Genomic DNA, 22,389 nt, shown 5'->3' with positions numbered 1-22,389 from the left:
GGGGGGGGAACCCACACTGCATCCCTCCTATCCACGAGGAGGACGACGACGGCTTCATCGAGGACAACTACATCCAGAGCAGCGAGCGGGAGAAGGCGGAGCGCGCCGCGGGGGGATTCGAGGACAACAGCGCAGTTCAGTTCAGTTCAGTGTTCGGACAGCCTGGGGACATGGAGGACGAAGACGACCAGATGGACGAGATCCAGTTCTCCATCGCCTAAGTCGTTCCTTCGGTTTAAGGGTCAAGCACTTTCATAGATCAGACGGCTTGAGTACGTATTCTGCTAACAAACACATGATGATTTGCTGTTTTGACACAATGTAACTTTTTTTTAAATGACCGGAAGATACTGTAATGAATTAATGTTTTGTACAATGGATCTTTGAAATAACTTGTGGGCTTTAACAAAAATAAATCTAATTTTGTGCTATTGCATTTTTTTTTTTTATTCAACCAAATCAACCCTGCTAAATTATAACGAGGAACTGTACCAATGCAGTCACAACTTACAAATACAAAGAGGTTATATAAATATATAGAGAGAGAGAGAGAGAGAGAGAGAGAGAGAGAGAGAGAGAGAGAGAGAGAGAGAGAGAGAGAGAGAGAGAGAGAGAGAGAGAGAGAGAGAGAGAGAGAGAGAGAGAGAGCAGGGGAGGAGAGTGACAGATAGACAGGGACCGAGAGAGAGAGAGAGAGAGAGAGAGAGAGAGAGAGAGAGAGAGAGAGAGAGAGAGAGAGAGAGAGAGAGAGAGAGAAGGAGAGCGAGCGCCAGAGAGACTAGACCCAATCCTATGGGTTGGGTGTTTAGAAGCTGCTTGACAGGTCTGCGCGTGAAGCTAAATGACTGCTCGTGCGACTACCCGGAAAACAGCGCGAGGACTCAGAGAAGCAGAGGAGATGAAGGCTCGTGCGGCGATTCTCTCCTTTTAACGAGCCCAAAGTTCACCGGATTTATTACCATCTACCAACAACATGTCGGCGTCCGCCGTGTTCATCCTGGACCTGAAGGGCAAGGTGAGCTGGGGGGGGGGGGGGGTCTACTAAGTTGGTGGTCTCCCTGGTGGGGGACCAGGAGGGGGGACCTGAACGGGTCTATTACACCTGCACATTGTTGTGGGGAGAAGCGGTGGAACTTGTTCCACTCGTTTGACTGACAGCCTGCTCCGTGTTAAACTTTCCGTCCGCGGTGAAGAGGAAGCATCTGTCCACTCCTTATCGTTCGTCTCTACACATGTATCAAAGTTATCGTTAATAATCGTATCGTAGCCTACGTTAGGCTCCCACTCCTCATGAAGAGATGGAAGTTGAGGTCAATGCAAGTGTGATTTAAAACAGTCTGCCCCTGGGCCAGCATGTCCTACGGCCTCTCGTCTAACCCCCTCTCCCCACGTTCAACCCGCGTTTAGGTGACACATCGATGGCCTCGATGATGAGCCTTGTTATCTCGATGATGAGCCTTGATGATGTTGAAGGCATGGGGCTTTTTTTTATTGGGGAAAATCGAGCAAAATTCTAAGTAAATAGAATGTCCTATTTGCACAAATAATTGTTCCCTACTAAATCAAGTCATTGAGGAGGATCTGTTTTGCTGTTGAGTGGATACAGCGGTGGGCTGGTGCTGTTGTGTGTCTGTGTTGGCCTGCATAGTGCTGAAAGACACTATTGACACAGCATAAATGTGTCGTTTCTTCTGTCGATCTGACGTCGCTAAGAGCTGAAAAGACTCATGTTTCGATGAGGGGGTTATATTAGGCCTATGTGTTATTTTCTTCTTTATTTCTGTTTGCTTTCTTTTAGTAGTGAGCACAATGGGCATTCGTTCAGTGTATAAAGACTTGTTGTTTGTTGCTCTTATGTGAAAACCCAACTGTAACTGTAACAGTTTATCCACCCTGGAGATAAATCTAGCCACACTTGGATGTTGACATGAAAACAACACAAAAACTAACAAAATCTGAGAAATGATACAGCTAACTATTTTGTCCAACTGCTAAAGAAGCAACAATACATTGTTGATACTCATAATCTTCCCCAAGGTCATACGTGTGTGTGTGTCGTTTCAAGCAGTATGGAAAACGCTTTCTCTGTATAAAAGTGCAGAACTGGAAGTTTCCATAAAATAAAAAAAAAGACAAGAATCCGATCTGTAAATGAAATGAAATGCAGGGCAATGCATTGACCTCATTCTGTTTCTGCAGTGACCTTTGAACTTTTGACTCTGTGTTTATCGCTGCTCATCGCACATTGGCCTTTTATATCCCTTCCCCTCTCCTGGATTACTTTGTTACTCATTTTACACCTTTAATACTATACTTTTAATACTTTTTATATTTGCATTGCTTAGGAGAGCTTGGGATACATAAATGTCATTGCCAGCTATGACTGCGAGGCCTGTTATGTTGTGCATTTGACTAATAAAAGAACTTGACCTCCCTTCTCCTTGGTTCAGGTGCTGATCTGTCGTAACTACAAGGGCAACACAGACATGAACCAGATCGATCACTTCATGCCCCTCCTCATGAAGAAGGAGGAGGATGGGGAGATCACCCCCATCATCACCCACGGCAACACGCACTTCCTGTGGATCAAGCACAGCAACCTCTACTGTATCCTCCACCCCAGGCTTCTGAATATGCCGCTTGACTAAATAATACAAACTTATTGAACAGAGTTTTATCATTCGTTTTTCTAACCTGAAAAAGACAGCATTCGAATTGTTAAAGGTACAATATGCAACACATTTACTAAACTAATTCATGACCTGTCCAGTCAGAACGTCCTCCTTTGAGATGTCTGTGGTTGGTCACAGGGTTTGTTTTGTTGTGTGGCAAAAATCTGATTTTGACAGTACGACCGTTTGATTGACGTACTTACTGTCCAATGCCACTCGGTGGGTCTGGAAATCATTGGCTGGAGTATTTCGAGCCCTGCCCGTTCCACAGATGGTTGACTTGTTTAATTTTCATGTCAGGACTTCTAACTCAGTGGCTGTAAGTGGGTTATGATAAGGATTTCAAGTAATTTTGCAAAAATGGCCAAAAAAGAGAATTTCATACCCAATCTTTAAGCCATTCAGTCTTACGTTAGCCCCCCCCCCCCCCCCCCCCTCCTCCCTGTCGTACGGCTGCAGACCCCCCACCCTGTTAGCCTCGGTCTTAGCCCCCCCCTCCTCCCCCCCTCAGACTGCTGCGTCCTGTTCTGCAGGATGCAGTCTGGGAGTCACTCGCTGTTGTTTCACTTCCCATTCCACTCAGGGTGTGTCGAGCAAGGCCTGAACGATTTTCTCTCCAAAGGGAACATTTATTCAATTGGATGACTGGTCGTGCGGTATTAGGGTAGTTCCTCAAACGCTGTTTATTACATTAACATTTACATTTAGGGGATTTTGCTGTCGCCTTTACCCAAAGCGATTTGCAAGCATTCATTCACTCATTCACACACGCCAGCTCATTGGGAGCAGTCAGGGTGAAGTGTCTTCCCCAGGAACACCTCGACCTTCACCAAGCAATTTTCGGTTACCAGTCAACCCGCTCTACCTCATGAGCCTTTATTTTTTTATGTTCCTATGGCAATGATCCACATCATTGAATATTGTAATGTCCTCCCCTCCACTGTACAGTATGGCCCTGGGCAGAGGAAGACAAGTTTGCAATGTGATTTGAGTTAAGATCAACCCTGCCGAGGGCCCACAGGTGTTTCCACGGTCTGCTGCTGTCTAGCTGTCATTAAGGGCAGCGTGGTTTGAAAGCCGATGTAGTCTGCGAGGATCTGGGATCTGGTTTTCTTTAACACGTCCAGTGGTGGCTACGACCAGGAAGAACGCCAACGCTGCCCTGGTATACTCCTTCCTCTATAAAATCACACAGGTGAGTTTGACGCTTTGATATACGTTTTTACCTGATTCTGATTCCTGAAACGCGTCATAAAAAACCAGGATGATTCTTCCTTCCTTCCCCAAACCGCTGGGATGGCGGGCAGGTGTTCAAAGAGTACTTCAAGGAGCTCGAGGAGGAGAGTATCCGGGACAACTTTGTGACGGTGTACGAACTGATGGACGAGGTCATGGACTTTGGCTTCCCACAGACGACCGACAGCAAGATCCTGCAAGAGTAAGAACGCTCAGCCACGACTCTCATTATTATCATAGTTTGGGCCATTAGACATGGTGAACTCCTGGTTAGCTTGTTGGTTAAGGATCTTCTGTCTGTTGGTTCCCTGTGGCTGTTTTTTAAGATGTACCTTCATTCCCATTCGAGCTCCCATGGCAATGCGTGCTTTATGTGTAGTGGTTAATCACGCCGGCTTCTGAATCGTGTTAGACCTTTACTGGAATGACCTTCTTGCGTGTTCATAAGTTTGTATTATGATCCCAAATGGTCGTTTGGCTGACTGAAGTAGATCTTGAATTGTGTTTGTTTTTGATATGAAGTTCTGGATAAGACAATGTGTGTGTGCACGTGGGTGTGTGCACGTGGGTGTGTGTGTGTTGCTCACAGTGTTTGGTGTGTGTGCATGCGACTTGTAAACACTGGGTTCCTGTTGATGCATGTGTACAAAGTCATATTCAGCAGGGGACCTTTGAGACACAGACAGATAAGACGCACACACACACACACACACACACACACACACACACACACACACACACACACACACACACACACACACACACACACACACACACACACACACACACACACACAAAACAGCCGCCGCCGCCGCCGCCTCTAATCAGCATTTCTGAGGAGAATCGGAGCAAACAGAACAATCCCACAGCCGTAACATCAAGCTCCTGTCAGTGTCTGCTCTCCGTTCTCCGTGCCGTGAAGGAGACTGCCCCACTCAGGAGGGCTGGGGGAGGATCTAGGACGCATAGTAGGGAGGAAAGTACCCTCAATCAATCAATCATCGCCCACCCACCACTTCAGGCTCATGTCGGCATGTTCGTGGTCGTCGCTGTGGAACATAACCCTGCTCAAAGCGCTTTCTGAACGTTACGAAAGCAATTGTTCTGTGTGAACTCTGAAGTTTGAGGATATTGGTACGGCCGAGATGGCTCAGCTGCCTAAATCCCCTTCCAAATCTAAAGTTTGAAGTTTGTTCTTGGTTGATACTCAGGCACACATCATGTGTTCTGAACGAGTGGAGAGGCCGCTTCAGATCAACAGTGTTTCACTTTTCATCGCTATCAGTCGAAGGGATTTAACCATCGATGTGAATCAAATGTGCAGAGGAACCTTTACTGCTGCGGGTACAGGTCTTCGGAGAGCGGATTTTGATAGCACAGATCAATGAACGACAGGAGGTGTGTTTCTCAGTGTTAACACGGAGGCCAGGCTGAGTGAAACTACTTTTGCAGAGGGCTTTCTGAAGGTTACCGAGAGAGGTTGCTGAGCCTGTTTTGTTGAGGTTTTCTAGCTAGGAAGCATGATCTGGGGACAAGGTGGTAATGTGGAATCTGTTATTCAGAAGGAAACATCAGAGAGACGAGGAAGGAGGGAGCCAGAAATAGAAGCGTAGTTTCAAGAGTTAAATTCACAACTTCCACAAGAACTAAAGAGCAGAACAACACCATAGTGACGCATTCAGGGGGTGAATAAAGCTTATGTTGTCATACAGCTTTTGCTTTAAGTAATGTTTTAGTAATGATAGCCGTCTACAATCAACGTTACTGCTTCTATTTCATTTCCAAATAATGCTGGGCGAAATCTGGATTTATCCGAAGAAACTTTTTTGTCAAGCTCTAAAAGTACCTGCATAATAATAATAATAATATCTCGTTAACATGGTATTATTAACATGTTTAAACAGTACCCCTATTTTCACATTCAAGGTTTGTTTGACTATCAAGCACTGGTCCTCTGATCTAATTCTGTGATGATGACACCAGAGTGGGGGGAAGGAGGTGACTCTATAAACACGCTGGGTCACATGTTGTTTACCGTTTCGGCCCAAGTCTCCATCTCGCAAGACTCCCTTGGTTACCTTGACGATCTGTAGAACACAGCCTTACACTGTGTGTGTGTGTGTGTGTGTGTGTGTGTGTGTGTGTGTGTGTGTGTGTGTGTGTGTGTGTGTGTGTGTGTGTGTGTGTGTGTGTGTGTGTGTGTGTGTGTGTGATTTAGTTTGGCAGATGACGTTCACCATCAATATGTCCGTCTTGAAGTGGCAGTTGGGAATTAAATAAAAGTGACGTTCTTGTTTGTCTTTTATGATCCTAAACAAGGTCATCGATGACATCTATCTTTTCAATGTTACTATGTTACTAAAACAATAGCTTTGTGAAGAAAGAAACTGGTGTTCAATCCTTTCCTTTCCTAAGTTGTCTGCGACTTTCTGCAGTCGGCTCCTAACTCATGCCCCAGTCTCTCGTTCCAACGTCGCCCACGTGTCCTGAACTTTTAATCATCTTTGAGTAGAATGCTATCGTAGCGACGAGCGGGGGGAGTGAGTGATCTCAGGGTGGCGGGGGGGTGGCTGGGCTCGCTCTCTTGTGACGGGGTGAGGGATCGGGAGCAGTGAGTGTCTGTGAGGGATGCCTCCTAGGGCCCCCCCCCCCCCCTGTAGTGGTGCCTCAGGCCCCTTTGAACCGGGAGGAGACGGAGCTCGGGGAAGATCAGCGAGAGCCGGAGGGGTTCCCCAGATGAAGGGCCTGGCAGCGTGGTTACCATGGCAACGGGGTTTAACGGGAGGGATGGATCGGGGAGAGCTTAGGGAAGTCGAAACGGTTGCTCCTTTGCAGTCGGCGTTACATTGGGGTATGATATCACATTGTCACGCTGGGTTTATAAAACAGGAACATGTATTGCGGAATTACCGCTTGAGTGAGAAACATTTATTAGGTGGTGTGTGTTATTATTAGGTTTGACATATTTGAATGCATCCTTATGAGTTATATCAGCATTAGTCGTCTTTTAGTCGAGTTTCCTCGTCTGATTTGTAACCCCCCCCTTTCCTTTCAGGTACATCACTCAGCAGGGCCACAAGCTGGAGGTGGGGGCCCCCCGGCCCCCGGCCACCGTGACCAACGCCGTGTCCTGGCGCTCAGAGGGCATCAAGTACCGGAAGAACGAGGTGTTCATGGACGTCATCGAGTCCGTCAACCTACTGGTGAGGAGGACTGTCGATGGATGATGTCATAATGGCCATCGATATGTGTCTAACCCCAGCTCCATGGGACTGCGTGGACGCCCCCCCCTCACCACAAGATAAGGGACCGTTTCACATCGGATTCATTATTAATTTAGTTTTCCCGTCAGTGGGATTGTCTTGACTTTTCTGCAGGTGTTTACACTTCTGGCCGCTGTGCATTCACACGTTCACTTCTCTGGCCATGGAGGTTTTTTGGATTGAATAGATGTGTTTTCTGTACTGTTTGACGCATTGATAATGGTTGTCTCAAATAGTGTTTTTAAGCACTTTAGCTCTGTGTGTCTCCCCCCCCCCCCCCCCCAGGTGAGTGTCTGACCTCCCCTGTGTCTCCCCCCCCCCCCAGATGAGTGTCTGACCCCCTGTGTCTCCCCCCCCCCCCCCCAGGTGAGTGTCTGACCCCCCCTGTGTCTCCCCCCCCCCCCCCCCCCCCCCCCCCAGGTGAGTGCGTCGGGCAGCGTGCTCAGCAGTGAGATCCTCGGCTCCGTGAAGCTGAGGACGGTTCTCTCCGGGATGCCGGAGCTCCGGCTGGGCCTCAACGACAAGGTGCTCTTCGAGATCACCGGCAGTGAGTGGCCCACCAACACACCAACACGTGTTATACACTGTGTCACCGGCCCTGAGTGGCCCACCAACACACCAACACGTGGTACACACTGTGTCACCGGCCCTGAGTGGCCCACCAACACACCAACACATGTTATACACTGTCACCGGCAGTGAGTGGCCCACCAACACACCAACACATGTTATACACTATCACCGGCCCTGAGTGGCCCACCAACACATGGTAAGCACTGTATACCATGTGTTGGTGGGCCACTCCGAGACCCTCTCCTCTTGGCCTCCTTACCTTCCTCTCTGAGAACCTCTTCCCCCCCTCCCTGAGTAGCCTCCTCCCCTCCTCCCCCCCTACCCCTCACCCCCTTCCCCCCCTCATCCCCCCCTACCCCTCACTCCTCCTCCTCTCCTCCCCCCCCTACCGCTCACTCTCCCTCCTCCTCCCCCCCTACCCCTCACTCCCCCTCCTCCCCTCCTCTCCCCTCCTCCCCTCCTCCCCCCCTACCCCTCACTCCCCCTCCCCTCCTCTCCCCCCTACCCCTCACTCCCCCTGCCCCCCTCTCCCCCTCCTCCCCCTCTCCCCCCTACCCCTCACTCCCCCTCCTCCCCCCCTACCCCTCACTCCCCCTCCTCTCCTCTCCCCCCAACCCCTCACTCCTCCCCCCCTACCCCTCACTCCCCCTCCTCCCCCTCTCCCCCCTACCCCTCACTCCCCCTCCTCTCCCCCCTACCCCTCACTCCCCCCTTCCCCTCTCCCCCCTTCCCCTCCCTCCCCCTCCCCTCCCAGGGAGCAGCCTAGCCAGCATGACCCCTCTCTCCCCTTCCTGTTTAATCCCCCCCCCAGGCTGCAGATGAACACATGAAGGATCCCATGGATCTCACTCACCCAACGCATACACACCCAGGCACACACCAACGCACACAGACGCACACAAGCACACACAGAGGTTCACACACCCTGCAGACGATAAGAAAGATTTGTTGTTTATCAATTTAAATATTGTTTTCTTTGTTTATTAGTAGCAGTATAATTATCTTAGTCTAAGTATCTTAATTCTGATATTATGTTGTCTCCACAAGCACCCAATAATCTAGTGCTGATCTGGGGCCGTATTCACAAAGGATCTTAGGGCTAAAAGTAGGTCCTAACTGGCGAATTTAGGAGTAACTCCTAAAAATAATGGGCGTGTCACTCTTAAATTTAGGACTCCTAACTTTTTTCACTAAGAGCAATTCACAAAGTATTTTAGGACTAAAAGTAGCACCTAAGTCTAGGAGAGCTTAAAAGTCCTCAAGAGGACTCCTAACTCAGTAAGACCTATTCACAAAGAATCTTAAAATGCCTGCGAGACGAAATGTTAGGGTATTCAATTTATTGTGGAGTTAATGCGCGATGCAATAACATCCCCGACTAACTAATAATCCGATTAGTCCCGAAATAAAATGTTATAAAAATTATAAGTTATAAAAAAATATATATAACTTATAAAAAATAAAAATAATTGCGCCATCAAAAGACGAGGACGTGTTCGTCAATAGTGGGAAAGAAAGTGCATTCCAACTACACGCAGGTTGTTTTTGATGCAAATTTTAACATAGCCTACTGGATGTTGTTGCAAAGTGGCCTGGATCTTCAGCTACCCATGATACGCGCATTTTAATGGAGAGCGGTCTGAGGCAGCTTTTTGAGATGTAGGCCTACCAGTTGGGTGTCACTTGCTGGGTGACAGTGACTATCCATGCAAGACGTGGCTCTAGACGCCCTACCTTAATCCACAACCGGGAGCACAGTTAAAGTGTAACATGTAAGTGATTACGCAGATTACGCTTAGTCCTATGCGTAAAACACATCGTATTGGCTCTTTGCGATCACACAAACATACACGAAATGTTGTGGAGAGAGGAATTGGGCAGATGAAACGTCGGTTTCATGTCCTCCACGGCGAAATACGCCTCACCCCAGAGAGGGCAAGCACAGTAATCACTGTATGTGCCATTCTACACAACCTTTGCAAGCGGAGGAACATTCCACAGCCAGACGATGATGATGATGATGATGATGATGATGATGATGATGGCGATCAACATTACAAGGAATTTGGCCGTGTGGAACCGAGTGGACAGGCATTTAGGGATCACTTTGAAAACACATTTTAGGTAAACACCTTGGCACAAATCAGTCAACACTTGGGTAGTTCGTAACATTTATTTTCTTTTAGATTTTACGTATTTTTATTGTTTGCTTTCTCTCTCTCTTGAACGTGCAGGCTACAACGTCATTATCGTGGTCTGCACAAAATTGTCATCATGCGTGTATTCTGCTAACTGCACTATAACTACTTAATAGGAATTAATTTCTAGCCTAGGCTATTTCCTTGTTTTTCGGTGATTCAGTGGGCTCGTCTGAACAACCAATCACCGAACTGACCGCTTCTAAACTCGTGCACGAGAATTGACGTAATCCATAGCAACGGCGCGTCACTCTTAGTTCACTCTTTGTGATTTATCCTTAGTAAGAGTAGGTCTCATCGGCTTTGTGAATAACTTTTAAGAAAAAACTCCTACGTAAAATGTTTTAGCGCGAGTTAGGAGCACTCCTAGCGGTAAGATAAAATGCTTTGTGAATACGGCCCCTGATCTTATCTGTTAAAGCGGTCTCAGTTGTGTCCATCACTCTACAGCACCCTCTTGTGGCGACTGTCTGGAAACACATGGATAGAATTGTCTGGTTGTGAAAAGCTATAATGGTCCACATTAACAGCAGTTCGCAGGACATGGAGATAGCACAGAAACCAAGGGTCATGCGGTGGGGAACCCTATCAGCAACAGAGCATTTTGACATAATTTATTGATACAGGGAAGTCTAATTGAGGTTGTGCCCTTCGTTTCAAAGGAAGAACGGATAGAAGCACAAACATACAAAAAATACAATAGGACGAGACAACGTAGGCACATATTCAATATCAATGTTCCCATATTTCTCAGAATCAATTCCCTTTCTCTTTTGTGTGTGTGTGTGTGTGTGTGTGTGTGTGTGTGTGTGTGTGTGTGTGTGTGTGTGTGTGTGTGTGTGTGTGTGTGTGTGTGTGTGTGTGTGTGTGTGTGTGTGTGTGTGTGCAGGGGAGAAGAGCAAGGCGGTGGAGCTGGAGGACGTGAAGTTCCACCAGTGTGTGCGTCTGTCGCGCTTCGAGAACGACCGCACGATCTCCTTCATCCCCCCGGACGGCGAGAGCGAGCTCATGTCCTACCGGCTGAACACCGCGGTGAGACCCCGCCCCCTTCAGAGCAGACCCCACCCCTTCAGACCACATCAGACCACTCCCCCTTCAGACCACACCCCCTTCAGACCCACAGCAGACCACACCCCCTTCAGACCACACCCCCTTCAGACCACACCCCCTTCAGATCCACATCAGACCACACCCCCTTCAGACCACACCCCCTTCAGACCACACCCCCTTCAGATCCACATCAGACCAAACCCCCTTTAGTAGTGTGTAGTATAGTTGAGTATTGTTTAGTGTTGTGTAGTGTAGTGTAGTTTAGTATTGTTTAGTGTTGTGTAGTGTAGTGTGTAGTTTAGTGTTGTGATTGAACCTGCCCCTCTCTCTCTCCTCCTGCAGGTGAAGCCCCTCATTTGGATCGAGAGCGTGATTGAAAAATTCTCCCACAGCCGAGTGGAGATCAAAGTCAAGGTAATGCAGGGTGACCCATGTCTGACACTCACTCACTCAGTCACTCAGTCACTCAGTCACTCAGTCACTCACTCACTCACTCACTCACTCACTCACTCACTCACTCACTCACTCACTCACTCACTCACTCAACCATATCATGGCCATCCTGAACCATTTCATCGTTAAACTAAACCATATCATTGTTATATTATAGTTTTATCAGATCACATTATAGTTATTTCAGGCCTGTCATATCTATATCAGATCCTATTTGGTTACATCAGACCTTCATGCTTCATAATATATGTATCATAATGTATGTCACAACATCCCTCCTTGGCTCTCCAGGCCCGGAGTCAGTTCAAGAACCGCTCCACAGCCAACAACGTGTCCATACTGGTCCCCGTGCCCAGCGACGCCGACTCGCCCCGCTTCAAAACCAGCATGGGCAGCGCCAAGTGGGTCCCGGAGCAGAACGTGGTGCAGTGGAACATCAAGGCCTTCCCGGTGCGTCTCACTGGGCTCACATCGTGGCTCCCGTTAAAGAGCCAAGGACTCTGTCGTCTACCGGGACACTCTGAGACAGCAAGGGGCCATTGGCGTTCTGTGATCGTTAAACCAGAATGATCTCAGCAAAATGTTATGCTTCGAAATGCAAAAATGATCCGACAGACTCGTTTAATAGTTTAATAGTTCATCTCGACGTCTGTTGAGAGTCACTCCTTACTGAAGTTAATGATATCAGAAAACAAACGACCAACTTCCTTGTCTAGTTCCAACCAAGAATGATGTCTTCCCTTTGTTGTTGTCCTCAAAGTTGTGTTGTAGAATATGTTACTGACTCCGTGTGTGTGTGTGTGTGTGTGTGTGTGTGTGTGTGTGTGTGTGTGTGTGTGTGTGTGTGTGTGTGTGTGTGTGTGTGTGTGTGTGTGTGTGTGTGTTTGCGCGCACAGGGCGGTAAGGAGTACATGATGAGGGCGAGCTTCGGGCTGCCCAGCGTGGAGAGCGAAGAGCTGGAGGGCAAGCGGCCAATCACAGTCAACTTTGAGATCCCCTACTTCACCGTGTCAGGGATCCAGGTGAGCTCACTGTCGGCCCATCAAGCCCGCGATAGAGCCCTCCGTAAAGGGGGCTTTGCTTATGAATATTATGCACTCCTACACACTAATGTATGTTGTATGTCCTGGCACTTGATGTGCACACGTATTATCTGTCCTACTTAGTTATATTACTTAGTCCTGTATTACTTATCCTAGCTGTCATAGTTGTGTACAGGGAATGGGTTAACCTAGTGATGGTTAGTGCTTGGCACTCGGTTCTATGAACGTCCTTACTGTACCGACCGAGATATATTGTAGTTTCTCTTCCGTCTGACGAATGTACTGAAATGCGTCACAGGTTCGCTATTTGAAGATCATCGAGAAGAGCGGCTACCAGGCGTTGCCATGGGTGCGCTACATCACGCAGAGCGGAGGTGAGGCAGCACACGGTGACCTTTAACACGGTGACCTTAACCACAGCTCAGAGGCGTCGCTGAACAGCTCCCCGACAACGAGAGCTCCTCACTACAGTACATGTTTAACGCACCTCAAAGACATGTCAACAACTAAGTAACACTTAACCTTTTATTTACTAAAGGTTGGATGCCATAAGGTTTATGTTGGGGGGTGTGTGTGTGTGTGTGTGTGTGTGTGTGTGTGTGTGTGTGTGTGTGTGTGTGTGTGTGTGTGTGTGTGTGTGTGTGTGTGTGTGTGTGTGTGTGTGTGTGTGTGTGTGTGCGTGGGTTAATCCTCTGCGTTTACGTTCCTTTCTTGGCAGATTACCAGCTGCGGACCACCTAAAGGCCCCTTGAGACCAACCGATGAATCCTTCCTCACCTTCTGCTCCGTCTCCTGCTGTCTGCCTCCCTTCTCCCCTCCTCACAGCCGAGGGACCAGCCCAGAGGAGAAGGTTACCCCGGCCTGGGGACTGGTTCTCTACACCCTGCTGGAGCTAATGAGGCTCCACAGGCCTCCAGAACCTCCACCTCTGCATCGCACTCTGGTGCGATGCAGAGATTCTCCACAATATTTAAATATATTTTTGTTTTTAGAAAGGAAATCAATAGTAAGGAAATTATTCCACAGTGCCATGACACCATGCAAAGTGCACGTTATATATAGTGTGTTGGTACACCAGCAATATTCTCTACTACAACTTCCAAGCTGTAAAACAATAACATTGTTTGTTCGCCTTTTAGATCTTTTATAACCACAGGGCATACACTTCTCGTCAACATGTCCTCAAAATTGAATCATGGCTTTAACCTATCTTAAGGACCAGGAAATGAGTCTGTTCCTCTTGTAACATTATTAGAACCCGACGTTGGCCTGAATCAATTGGAACCAGCAGCGACCAAGTTATTTACCAAAATGTTTTTTTACTACTTGAAATTAAATGTAAGGCCTCCAGTGGCCTTGGGACTGTTCTCAACCCTGTGTGACTCTGCCTTACCCCCGCTGCACTGGAACGGACACCAGCCGCGATCACTGATCAATAATGCACATTATGGTCATGGCTGCTGGCGCTGTGTAACACAATATGGTGTAGGGCCCCACAGGGCCATTCACTGGTACTGGTGCTTTACCCGGGCACCAGGGGGCCATTCACTGGTACTGGTGCTTTACCCGGGCACCAGGGGGCCACTCACTGGTACTGGTGCTTTACCCGGGCACCAGGGGGCCATTCACTGGTACTGGTGCTTTCCCCGGGCACCAGGGGGCCATTCACTGGTACTGGTGCTTTCCCCGGGCACCAGGGGGCCACTCACTCAGGTGCTCGTCGTCCCTGGAGCCCAGGGGGAAGACACTGAAGGAATGAGCACCAGACGGCCAATCTCGGTCATATCTCATTATTACTGCTGTCCAGGTTTGCTCGTTGTCCTCTAGTTGAAAAAGAGAAAAACTATCAAAATAATGGGCTGAACTCAGTGGTCAAACTGGTGGAAACGGAATATCGATGTTCTGTTTGGTTCTTCAAGACTGATCAAGTTGTATATTGGCCCAAATGGCTCATGTCACAATATTCCATTATGTCCATGACTTGTCATTGGCAGCCTTTGGCATTTAATAATCATAATAATTGAAAAGTTGGTGTGTGAGTGTGTGTGATATATTGATCAGTCACTCTTCATGAATTGTAGGAATGGGATATATTAGTAATTCTGTTTTTTCAGAGCTGCGATGAAATGGAACAAGCCTCCGACTAGTCTTCTCACACACCTACACTCACCCTGCAGTGTGAACTACACGTTGTTTTGTCCGGAAATAGGGTTTCCTTTATCTTTTATCTTAATCTTTGAACACTTCAGGTAACATTGGAAGCTATCCTAAAACGCTTGTGGTTGTACGAGTATCATCGGTGTACGCTTTGGCCCTGCTGTGACCATGTAGGAAGGAGCTCCCCTTCTTACCGCAACGTTCTTCAGGCATTCTCATGAGGTGTAGCTTTGAATAACTGATATCCAATGAAACCCAGGAGGTTCAATCTCTTCATAAGGAGGAGTTTGTTTGGTGACTGTGGAGAGGTAGCGGGTGTCAGAGGGTCCATGTGGCTCGGATGCAGACGCCCTGACAGGCCTCGTATTGTCTGGTGGTGTCTTGCTCTTATCGCCCTCCTCTGTTCCTCACTGTCCTGAACAAACACCACCTGTGTGTCAGGAGCCCCCCTGTACAACGCCTGTGTGTGTGTGTGTGTGTGTGTGTGTGTGTGTGTGTGTGTGTGTGTGTGTGTGTGTGTGTGTGTGTGTGTGTGTGTGTGTGTGTGTGTGTGTGTGTGTGTGTGTGTGTGTGTGGGGGGGTTTTAGTTAGGGATACTAAATCACTGAGTCATCGTGTGTGTGTGTGTGTGTGAGAGAGAGTGAGTGCCTGTGTGTGTTTGTCTGCGCGTGCATATGTGTGTGAGTTGGTGCCTGTGTGTGTGAGTGCCTGTGTGTGTTTGTCTGCGCGTGCATGTGTGTGTGAGTTGGTGCCTGTGTGTGTGCGTGTGTGTGTGAGTGAGTGGTGCAAACCAACGCCAGCCCCTACAGGCTCCGCCTTGTGTATTGTCCTGCCCTCGGCCGTCCATCGCCATGCCAACAGAGGCTGACTCTGTGACCCCTTTGTCTGGCGGCAGCAGACACACATGCAGATGGAAGAGGAGCGAACGACACACACACACACACACACACACACACACACACACACACACACACACACACACACACACACACGCAAACCAATCACAGCTTGAGTCAAACCTGGGCCTTTCATTTCTGCAGCAGTGGAAGCTGTTGTCAGATCGGTTTGTTGTGTATTTTGACAGATTATGCTGATACTGAAGTGTTTTCATACTGTTACTGTTAATCATAAGTTGTTATATAAAAGCAATTGACTGTTGATGCATTGAATAGTTTAAAGTGTGCATTTGTATTGAAGTTGTAAGTTGAAGAACATTAAGAAATGTAAGAACATTTCATCCTGGGGAACTTTAATGTTGGTGGGCACAGTGTTAATACTACCCTGTTCCAACGCATTCACAACCAGCAATGCAATCAATAATTCAGAGTTTAACAGTCTGATCATGATCAAAGAGTTCATAAAGCAGGTTCCTCATTTCTGCATTATTCACATGATACATACTAAAGTTAGTATCGCAAAATAAAGCAAATGATCTCTCACACAACCTTCTGTTATGGAAGTTTAAACAAACTAAAGTAACATGTGTATACAAATTTAAATTAAATGAACATAATGCAATAAAAACGAATCACCTCTTTCATAAATTAACATCAAATTTAGGTTATTCTATAATTGTCCAATCCCACTTAAAATGAATTGCTAAATTCTTAAATAAGGTACATTCCTACTTCATGTGCTTTTGTTTTTGCACTTCAATTCAATCCGTATGCTTTAGATTTTATTCTGCTGACATTCAGAAGTGTCTTTATGGCTGTAAAGAACATCCAACATCTGTATTCATTCTATCTTTCAATGGTCACTGAGATATTTGTCCTCACATAACGTCAACTCTACTATTCTTTGATTTGTAAGAGTCTCATAAGGCCCCAGGTAATTAAGAATCCAAACATTCTGGGTTGAAAATAAAACGGCACTTACAGAAAAATACATAAAAAGAATAATTGCAAATTGATTAAATATAACATTAAAGCTGTTCCTTAAGATAAACGTTGCATAGTAACCTCCACTCACGCAGTTAGGTGTCGATGCTTCTGCTCAAGGCCACTTGGGCTAACCAACTTGGTTTGTGGACTCAGCAGCTTCGTCGGTTGAGGTAATCAACGCAGAGAGCCTCGACCAATGGGACAGAGGGAGAGAATCTCTGCACATGGAGCCCTGGTGACTTGCATGAAATGATACCAAGAGTTTTCATTTTTGTGCAACACAGGTGGTGAGAAATATCTCCATGCAACCTTAATAAACCAGGTCAGCCTAATCTCCCTGTTATATCCTCTAAGGAGGACGGCTGAAGGATTGTCTCTTCTGAATTATTAAACCCTTATGCAGTCTGTTAGTGCCTCTACCCTCCCATCAGGTCAGGTGGTGTTTGTGAACCCCGCTGGTCCCAGAACCCCCCTCCCGCTCTCAGGTCTGTCTGGATCAGGTCTCATAATCGAGACAGGAGCTGGGAGGAGCAGATTACCGTCTCAGACTCCATTCATCACCCCTCCAGAGACCTCGCAGCTGAGCAGTAATGAACCACGCTGGCTGCTGGGGTGACGTCCCCGTCGGCCCTCCGGAGCCTGAAGGCGGAGCGTGGCTCATATGAGGTTAGCGAGGCTGGAGGTTGTCTCCCGGCGCCTCTCCATTTGTCCCGAGACGGTGAAGATGCTGGTGAGCCGGTCCACCAGCCTCCGGCCCATCCTGGTCCTCTCCAGGAGGACCACGGCCGCCGAGTACAACCCCGCGCCAACCACGGCCGCCCCGCCGGCCGCCAGCAGCACCACGCCGGAGACGTACATGTCGTGGAGGGCCTGGCCCGGCTTGGGCATGTGGTCGACCAGGGCGAGGTGCAGCAGCGCCGCGCCGCACAGCAGCATGGCCGAGCCGGCCACCAGCACCACCACGAGGTCCGACAGGCCGCCGCTCTTCAGCACGTCGATCCGGCGCCGGCTGCGCACGCAGTTCATGTCCTGCACGGCGGAGCTGAGCAGCTGCTTCAGCAGCACGCCCAGCGCCAGCAGGCAGAGCGAGGTGCCGGCGCCCAGCCGCCACTCGCTGGAGGCGCTGGTGGTGGTGGAGAGCAGCCCCACGCCGCCCAGGCCGCAGCCCAGGACCAGCAGCACGGCCACGCAGTAGCACAGCGCGGACTTGCCCGGGTCCCGGAACCACCACAGCTCCACCTGCTCCTCCAGGAGGCCCCGCTGGATCCGGGCGGGGTCGGGGCTTCCGAGGGCGCCCCCGGTGGGGGGGAGGTGCTCGAGCTCGGGCATGGTAGTGCGCCTCCGCGCCACGCCGAGGGGGACACGACCCACCCGGGGGTCCCGGGGATGAGGAGGCGTCTGGGAAGCGCCTGGCCACAGCTGGACCCCAGCAGACGGTCGGCACAAGAATATTCCCGAAGGTGTCAGGAGACCGAACCAGAACTGGATGGAAAGCTGTATTGCTTTCAATGTGCACTTAAGATGCTTTGTATTTTATAAAATACATTAATATCCATCCAATAGAGCAAAAAAAATGTGTTTTATGGAGTAAATTGTATCATGTCACTTTTTGTCGATTTGTGCAATTCGACAAAGAAATTCCCAGCGGTCTGAGCTGACCCGCTGCCATCTCACTGGAAAAGCTGCCGGGTCCCAGAATGGCAGCGGTCCCCTAGACAACAGAAGAGAAAACTGCATTCAGGACAAACAACAGATTCCCATGAACACAGACCTTCACCTTGAGGGTTAAGCCTCCGGTGGCGGTTTTCCAAACCCTGTCAGAGACTTGTTACCATCAAAGTCAGCGATGTGCGTGGGGGGGTACACAAACCTGCAGACAAAACACAGCCTGGGCTAACACGTATCGAGTACACATCATATTTAACAACGGAACAAGGATTGCACTTTGAAAACATGTTGCCGAAAAGGAAAACCACTTTTGAACGGTGTCTAGCGTTTAATTGTGTGTTTTAGTCGCCGTTTGCTGGTTAAAGGTATCTAAAGATGTGTTTGCGGGTGTGTGACACGTGTGCTGTGTTGTTAAGTCACTAATTAATCCCAGCTGGGTAGAGGCCTGGTGTCACTATGGTGCTGTGTGTGTGTGTGTGTGTGTGTGTGTGTGTGTGTGTGTGTGTGTGTGTGTGTGTGTGTGTGTGTGTGTGTGTGTGTGTGTGTGTGTGTGTGTGTGTGTGTGTGTGTGTGTGTGTGTGTGTGTGTGTGTGTGTGTGTGTGTGTGTGTGTGTGTGTGTGTGTGTGTGTGTGTGTGTGTGTGTGTGTGTGTGTGTTTCAATGTGTGCACGGAACAACAGGAGGAAAACAACATTTGAAGAAACATTTGACCTAAACTACTGAATCTGTTTTATTTTGGGGAACAGACAGGACTCCTTTGTGTCTTTAATCTATACGACCATGTGGTGTGGTTTGCCTTGAGAGCGTGATACATGGGCACTAACTGGTTCTGCTTTGCATACTGTATGTTTCTCTGAAAGCCTCTGAGCTGGGCGGGAATCGAAGGGACACTGAAGGAAGTGTTGCCATGGTGACGAGGTGATTGTGTCTCTTCCACCCCACCCTGGGTCAGGCTTCCTGTGTCGTCTCCGCTGGGGGGAGATGGCTCACTGCGAGCTCGGTCTGTCCGTGTGACTGACGCTGGTGCCAAGCACCGTGGGGGGGAGGGGGGGGGGGGGGGGCAGGGGGAGAGGAGACAGAGCTACAGAGAGAGAGAGGATACAGAGCGACAGAGAGAGAGGATACAGAGAGAGGGAGAGGGAGAGGAGACAGAGAGAGGGAGAGGGAGAGGGAGAGGAGACAGAGCCACAGAGAGCGGGAGAGAGGAGACAGAGCTACAGAGAGAGGGAGACAGAGAGAGGGAGAGGAGACAGAGCTACAGAGAGAGGATACAGAGAGAGGATGAGGAGACAGAGCTACAGAGAGAGGGAGAGAAGACAGAGAGAGGGAGAGGAGACAGAGCTACAGAGAGAGGGAGAGAAGACAGAGAGAGGGAGAGGAGACAGAGCTACAGAGAGAGGAAGAGGAGACAGAGCTACAGAGAGAGGGAGAGAAGACAGAGAGAGGGAGAGGAGACAGAGCTACAGAGAGAGGAAACAGAGAGAGGGAGAGGAGACAGAGCTACAGAGAGAGGGAGAGAAGACAGAGAGAGGGAGAGGAGACAGAGCCACAGAGAGGGAGAGAGGGGACAGAGCAGGTAACTGGACAGTGTGAGCGGGGTGATTGGGCCGGAGGGAGGGAGAAAGGCAGCAGAATGGAGGAAAGAGGAACGAGAGCTTGGAGAGAAGAAAGAAGGCTAAGGGGATGAATAGGTAGCTGCCTCGTCATCAAAAGGGGGCGCTTACTCCAGGCGAAGTTGTGGGTACGGGCAAACCCGACGAGCAGGGATCAAGCCTGCTCCAGAGTTGGCCATATGGCCGACACAGTAGCAGGAATAGAACATACAGGCCTGGAGAGAGGAGGTTGAGGAAAGCAGGTTAATTATGCGGATGGACCGGTTAGTGCCTGTTCTGACAGCTTGAATCCCTGTGAGAGAGTCTGGGGGGGGGGGGGGGGGGAATAAGAGGAACTGAACAAAATAAAAAACGAACTCTAATATCACGAGGGCTGTGTGGAGGAAGTCAGTGGATTCCATTCTTGGTATTGTTGTTCTGTTTAATGTAATGGGTGGGAAGGGGCTTTTAGCAGTACTGGGAGAACGGTCTCGTGGGAACATGACCCACTTAAGGTCCAATTAAGACACATGGCTTTGAACGCATGGCGCACTGCAAATGTTCATGAGAAAACAAAAGATGGTTTATACAACGTGCAAAGTTTCAATGAAAATGCTGCGGGCTGATTCTGAACCGGCATGTCCCAGCTGATCACACTCACACCTGGTGGCGAACTAGGGGCGCTTAAATACAACAGTTCAACACAAGTTTGTTGCTGGTCATTGTATACTAAATAATAATATTAATAAAACAACGGCATTTTATCGAGACCAAACTATGATAGCACCAGAATATTCATTGAACACAGCCTAATTAGTAACTAGATAATAACTTGTCAGCACTAGAAAGTCTCTTTATCTTGGACCGCGTTTGGGTGCAAAGGTTTAGGTGTGATTTATTGTCAGCAAGTTGTACTTCCTTGGTTTAGAATGAAAACAATCTGTTTCATGCACAAAAAATAACTTATTATACCTATTATAATTAAAATGTATAATCGAATATTCTTTGGAATAATCGAATGTGTCAAACATTGGCTCTCAACCGCATATTACTACAAATGAGTTAATGAGAGTGATCTAATAGGATTCAATTTATTTTATTCTTAGCTTTACAATAACAACATTGAAGTTACAAATTATACAGAGAATGTGAACAATGAATCGTGTCAGAGAAAGTAACAGTAGTCATTTTGTGGGTAATGTTTCAAGGCTTTTGCAAGGGAGACTGCTTAAAGTCATCTTCACGAGACGGTTGATGATTTAAACCTAAAAAACTAAACGACGCCATTGAAGCAAATAGTAAGCCAGGACTATTTGAAGTCCGCTTTTAAAAGAGGAAGAAATATCAGTAGTCGCCACCTTTCATCCCGGGCAAGACATGTGCTGTTTGATGATGCATTTGCAATAGTTGCAATAGTAATAAACCACTCTGCTGTTGGTCCTCTTATCCACTGGATCCGATGTCACAGGCGGACCTTACCTGTGCGCGTCCTTTCATGGAACCGCAGCTCCTGTCATGCGTGCGATCTCTTTTTATTCTTCTTATTCCTCTCTGCTGCCAGACCCATCTTAGTGCTGATACCCGATCTATTTCTTGATACCCGGTCTTTGTCCGATACCCGGTCTTCGTCCTGATACCCAGTCTTAGTCCCGATAGCCGGTCTCAGTCCTCATAGGCCTACCCGATCCTGATACCAGATGTAGTCTCTACCACAAACACGGCGTGATGTCCTCTACATATACTCCGGTGTAAAGTGGCCAAATGCGCGCTCTCTCTCTCTCTCTCTCTCTCTCTCTCTCTCTCTCTCTCTCTCTCTCTCTCTCTCTCTCTCTCTCTCTCTCTCTCTCTCTCTCTCTCTCTCTCTCTCTCTCTCTCTCTCTCTCTCTCTCTCTCTCTCTCTCTCTCTCTCTCTCTCTCTCTCTCTCTCTCTCTCTCTCTCTCTCTCTCTCTCTCTCTCTCTCTCTCTCTCGGCCGGACTTTCCTCTTTGAGTGCAGGTGTAGCTGCAGCGACAATAGTGTCCCGTATCACAGTTTGACAGTTCCTTGGGGTATGGTGGGCTAAGCTTAGTGAATATTTAAAGGGCCCTGACATAGATTAATGCATGTCATTGCTCCCTGTGTGTTATATTCAGGTTCCCACACCCACACCCTGATACCTTGCTACAAGAAACGGAGAAGGCAATACTTAAACTGCATCTCGCCCTCTAGAGGTGTAAGCTATGTACGCAGCCAAATTTAACAATATCATCATCAGCTGCCGTTAATATTGGCCAAAACACCAGATCCATAAATGCGTATAGACTAGTTTGTGTTCTGTTCTGAAAGTGAGTGTAGCTATCATTTAATTTTTTTGTGGACTGTGGTAGGCTACCCGTAATGTGAATGGTCACCTCGGGTACAAACTTTATTCGGCATGTTTTACAGAACTGTTATTTTCCTCTGATCAGCAGAAACAAAAACAAAATCGAACCATTCAGAAGAGACATGCGAGGTACAATGTGTAAAAGTGACTGTGTATATAATTTTAAAAGAAAAAAATGTAATTATTGATTGTGAAATATTTACGGGGATATCATTTTGTGGATTGGGGTAAAAGCCATG

General features: G+C 48.2%; 3 protein-coding genes across 4 annotated transcripts in view; 2 read left to right on the top strand and 1 right to left on the bottom strand.

The window, feature by feature from the left end:
- c12h1orf210 (chromosome 12 C1orf210 homolog) overlaps positions 1-429 on the top strand; it is a 4,706-nt gene extending 4,277 nt beyond the window's left edge. The window contains exon 4 of the mRNA XM_056604755.1: positions 1-429. This exon is cut by the window's left edge and continues 33 nt beyond it. Coding sequence (XP_056460730.1) covers positions 1-221 — 221 coding nt within the window. The 3' untranslated portion in view covers positions 222-429.
- Positions 430-760: 331 nt separating this feature from the next.
- ap1m3 (adaptor related protein complex 1 subunit mu 3) lies at positions 761-14,857 on the top strand. The gene is made up of 12 exons (XM_056604710.1): positions 761-1,015; positions 2,451-2,607; positions 3,800-3,867; positions 3,980-4,110; positions 6,964-7,111; positions 7,592-7,718; positions 10,832-10,974; positions 11,335-11,406; positions 11,737-11,895; positions 12,342-12,467; positions 12,787-12,862; positions 13,207-14,857. The coding sequence occupies exons 1-12, from the start codon at positions 974-976 to the stop codon at positions 13,227-13,229; spliced, it is 1,272 nt and encodes a 423-aa protein (XP_056460685.1). The 5' UTR covers positions 761-973; the 3' UTR covers positions 13,230-14,857.
- A 972-nt stretch (positions 14,858-15,829) lies between these two features.
- Positions 15,830-21,518, bottom strand: LOC130393973 (transmembrane protein 125). Of its 2 annotated transcripts, none has more exons than XM_056604748.1 (2): positions 21,268-21,518; positions 15,830-18,239 (listed from the first exon to the last, which is right to left on the bottom strand). In XM_056604748.1, exon 2 carries the CDS (start codon positions 17,855-17,857, stop codon positions 17,186-17,188), a length of 672 nt encoding a protein of 223 aa, XP_056460723.1. In that variant the 5' UTR covers positions 17,858-18,239; positions 21,268-21,518; the 3' UTR covers positions 15,830-17,185. The 2 variants fall into 2 exon arrangements, with proteins under 2 accessions (XP_056460723.1, XP_056460724.1); XM_056604749.1 differs by lacking the exon at positions 21,268-21,518 and adding an exon at positions 18,399-18,527.
- Between the last annotated feature and the right edge of the window lie 871 nt (positions 21,519-22,389).

Source organism: Gadus chalcogrammus, chromosome 12 (assembly GCF_026213295.1).
Source record: "Gadus chalcogrammus isolate NIFS_2021 chromosome 12, NIFS_Gcha_1.0, whole genome shotgun sequence".
Lineage (NCBI taxonomy): Eukaryota > Metazoa > Chordata > Actinopteri > Gadiformes > Gadidae > Gadus > Gadus chalcogrammus.
Note: the sequence above shows the minus strand (reverse complement) of the source record. Positions and strands in the feature narration are given on the sequence as shown.

Coding starts and splice junctions, on each gene's coding strand:
- LOC130393973 (XM_056604748.1), bottom strand. CDS start 17,857: ATGCCCGAGCTCGAGCACCTCCCCCCCACCGGGGGCGCCCTCGGAAGC.
- ap1m3 (XM_056604710.1), top strand. CDS start 974: ATGTCGGCGTCCGCCGTGTTCATCCTGGACCTGAAGGGCAAG. Junction 4,111..6,963: donor GACAGCAAGATCCTGCAAGA/GTAAGAACGCTC, acceptor CTTTCCTTTCAG/GTACATCACTCAGCAGGGCC. Junction 11,407..11,736: donor GAGTGGAGATCAAAGTCAAG/GTAATGCAGGGT, acceptor TTGGCTCTCCAG/GCCCGGAGTCAGTTCAAGAA.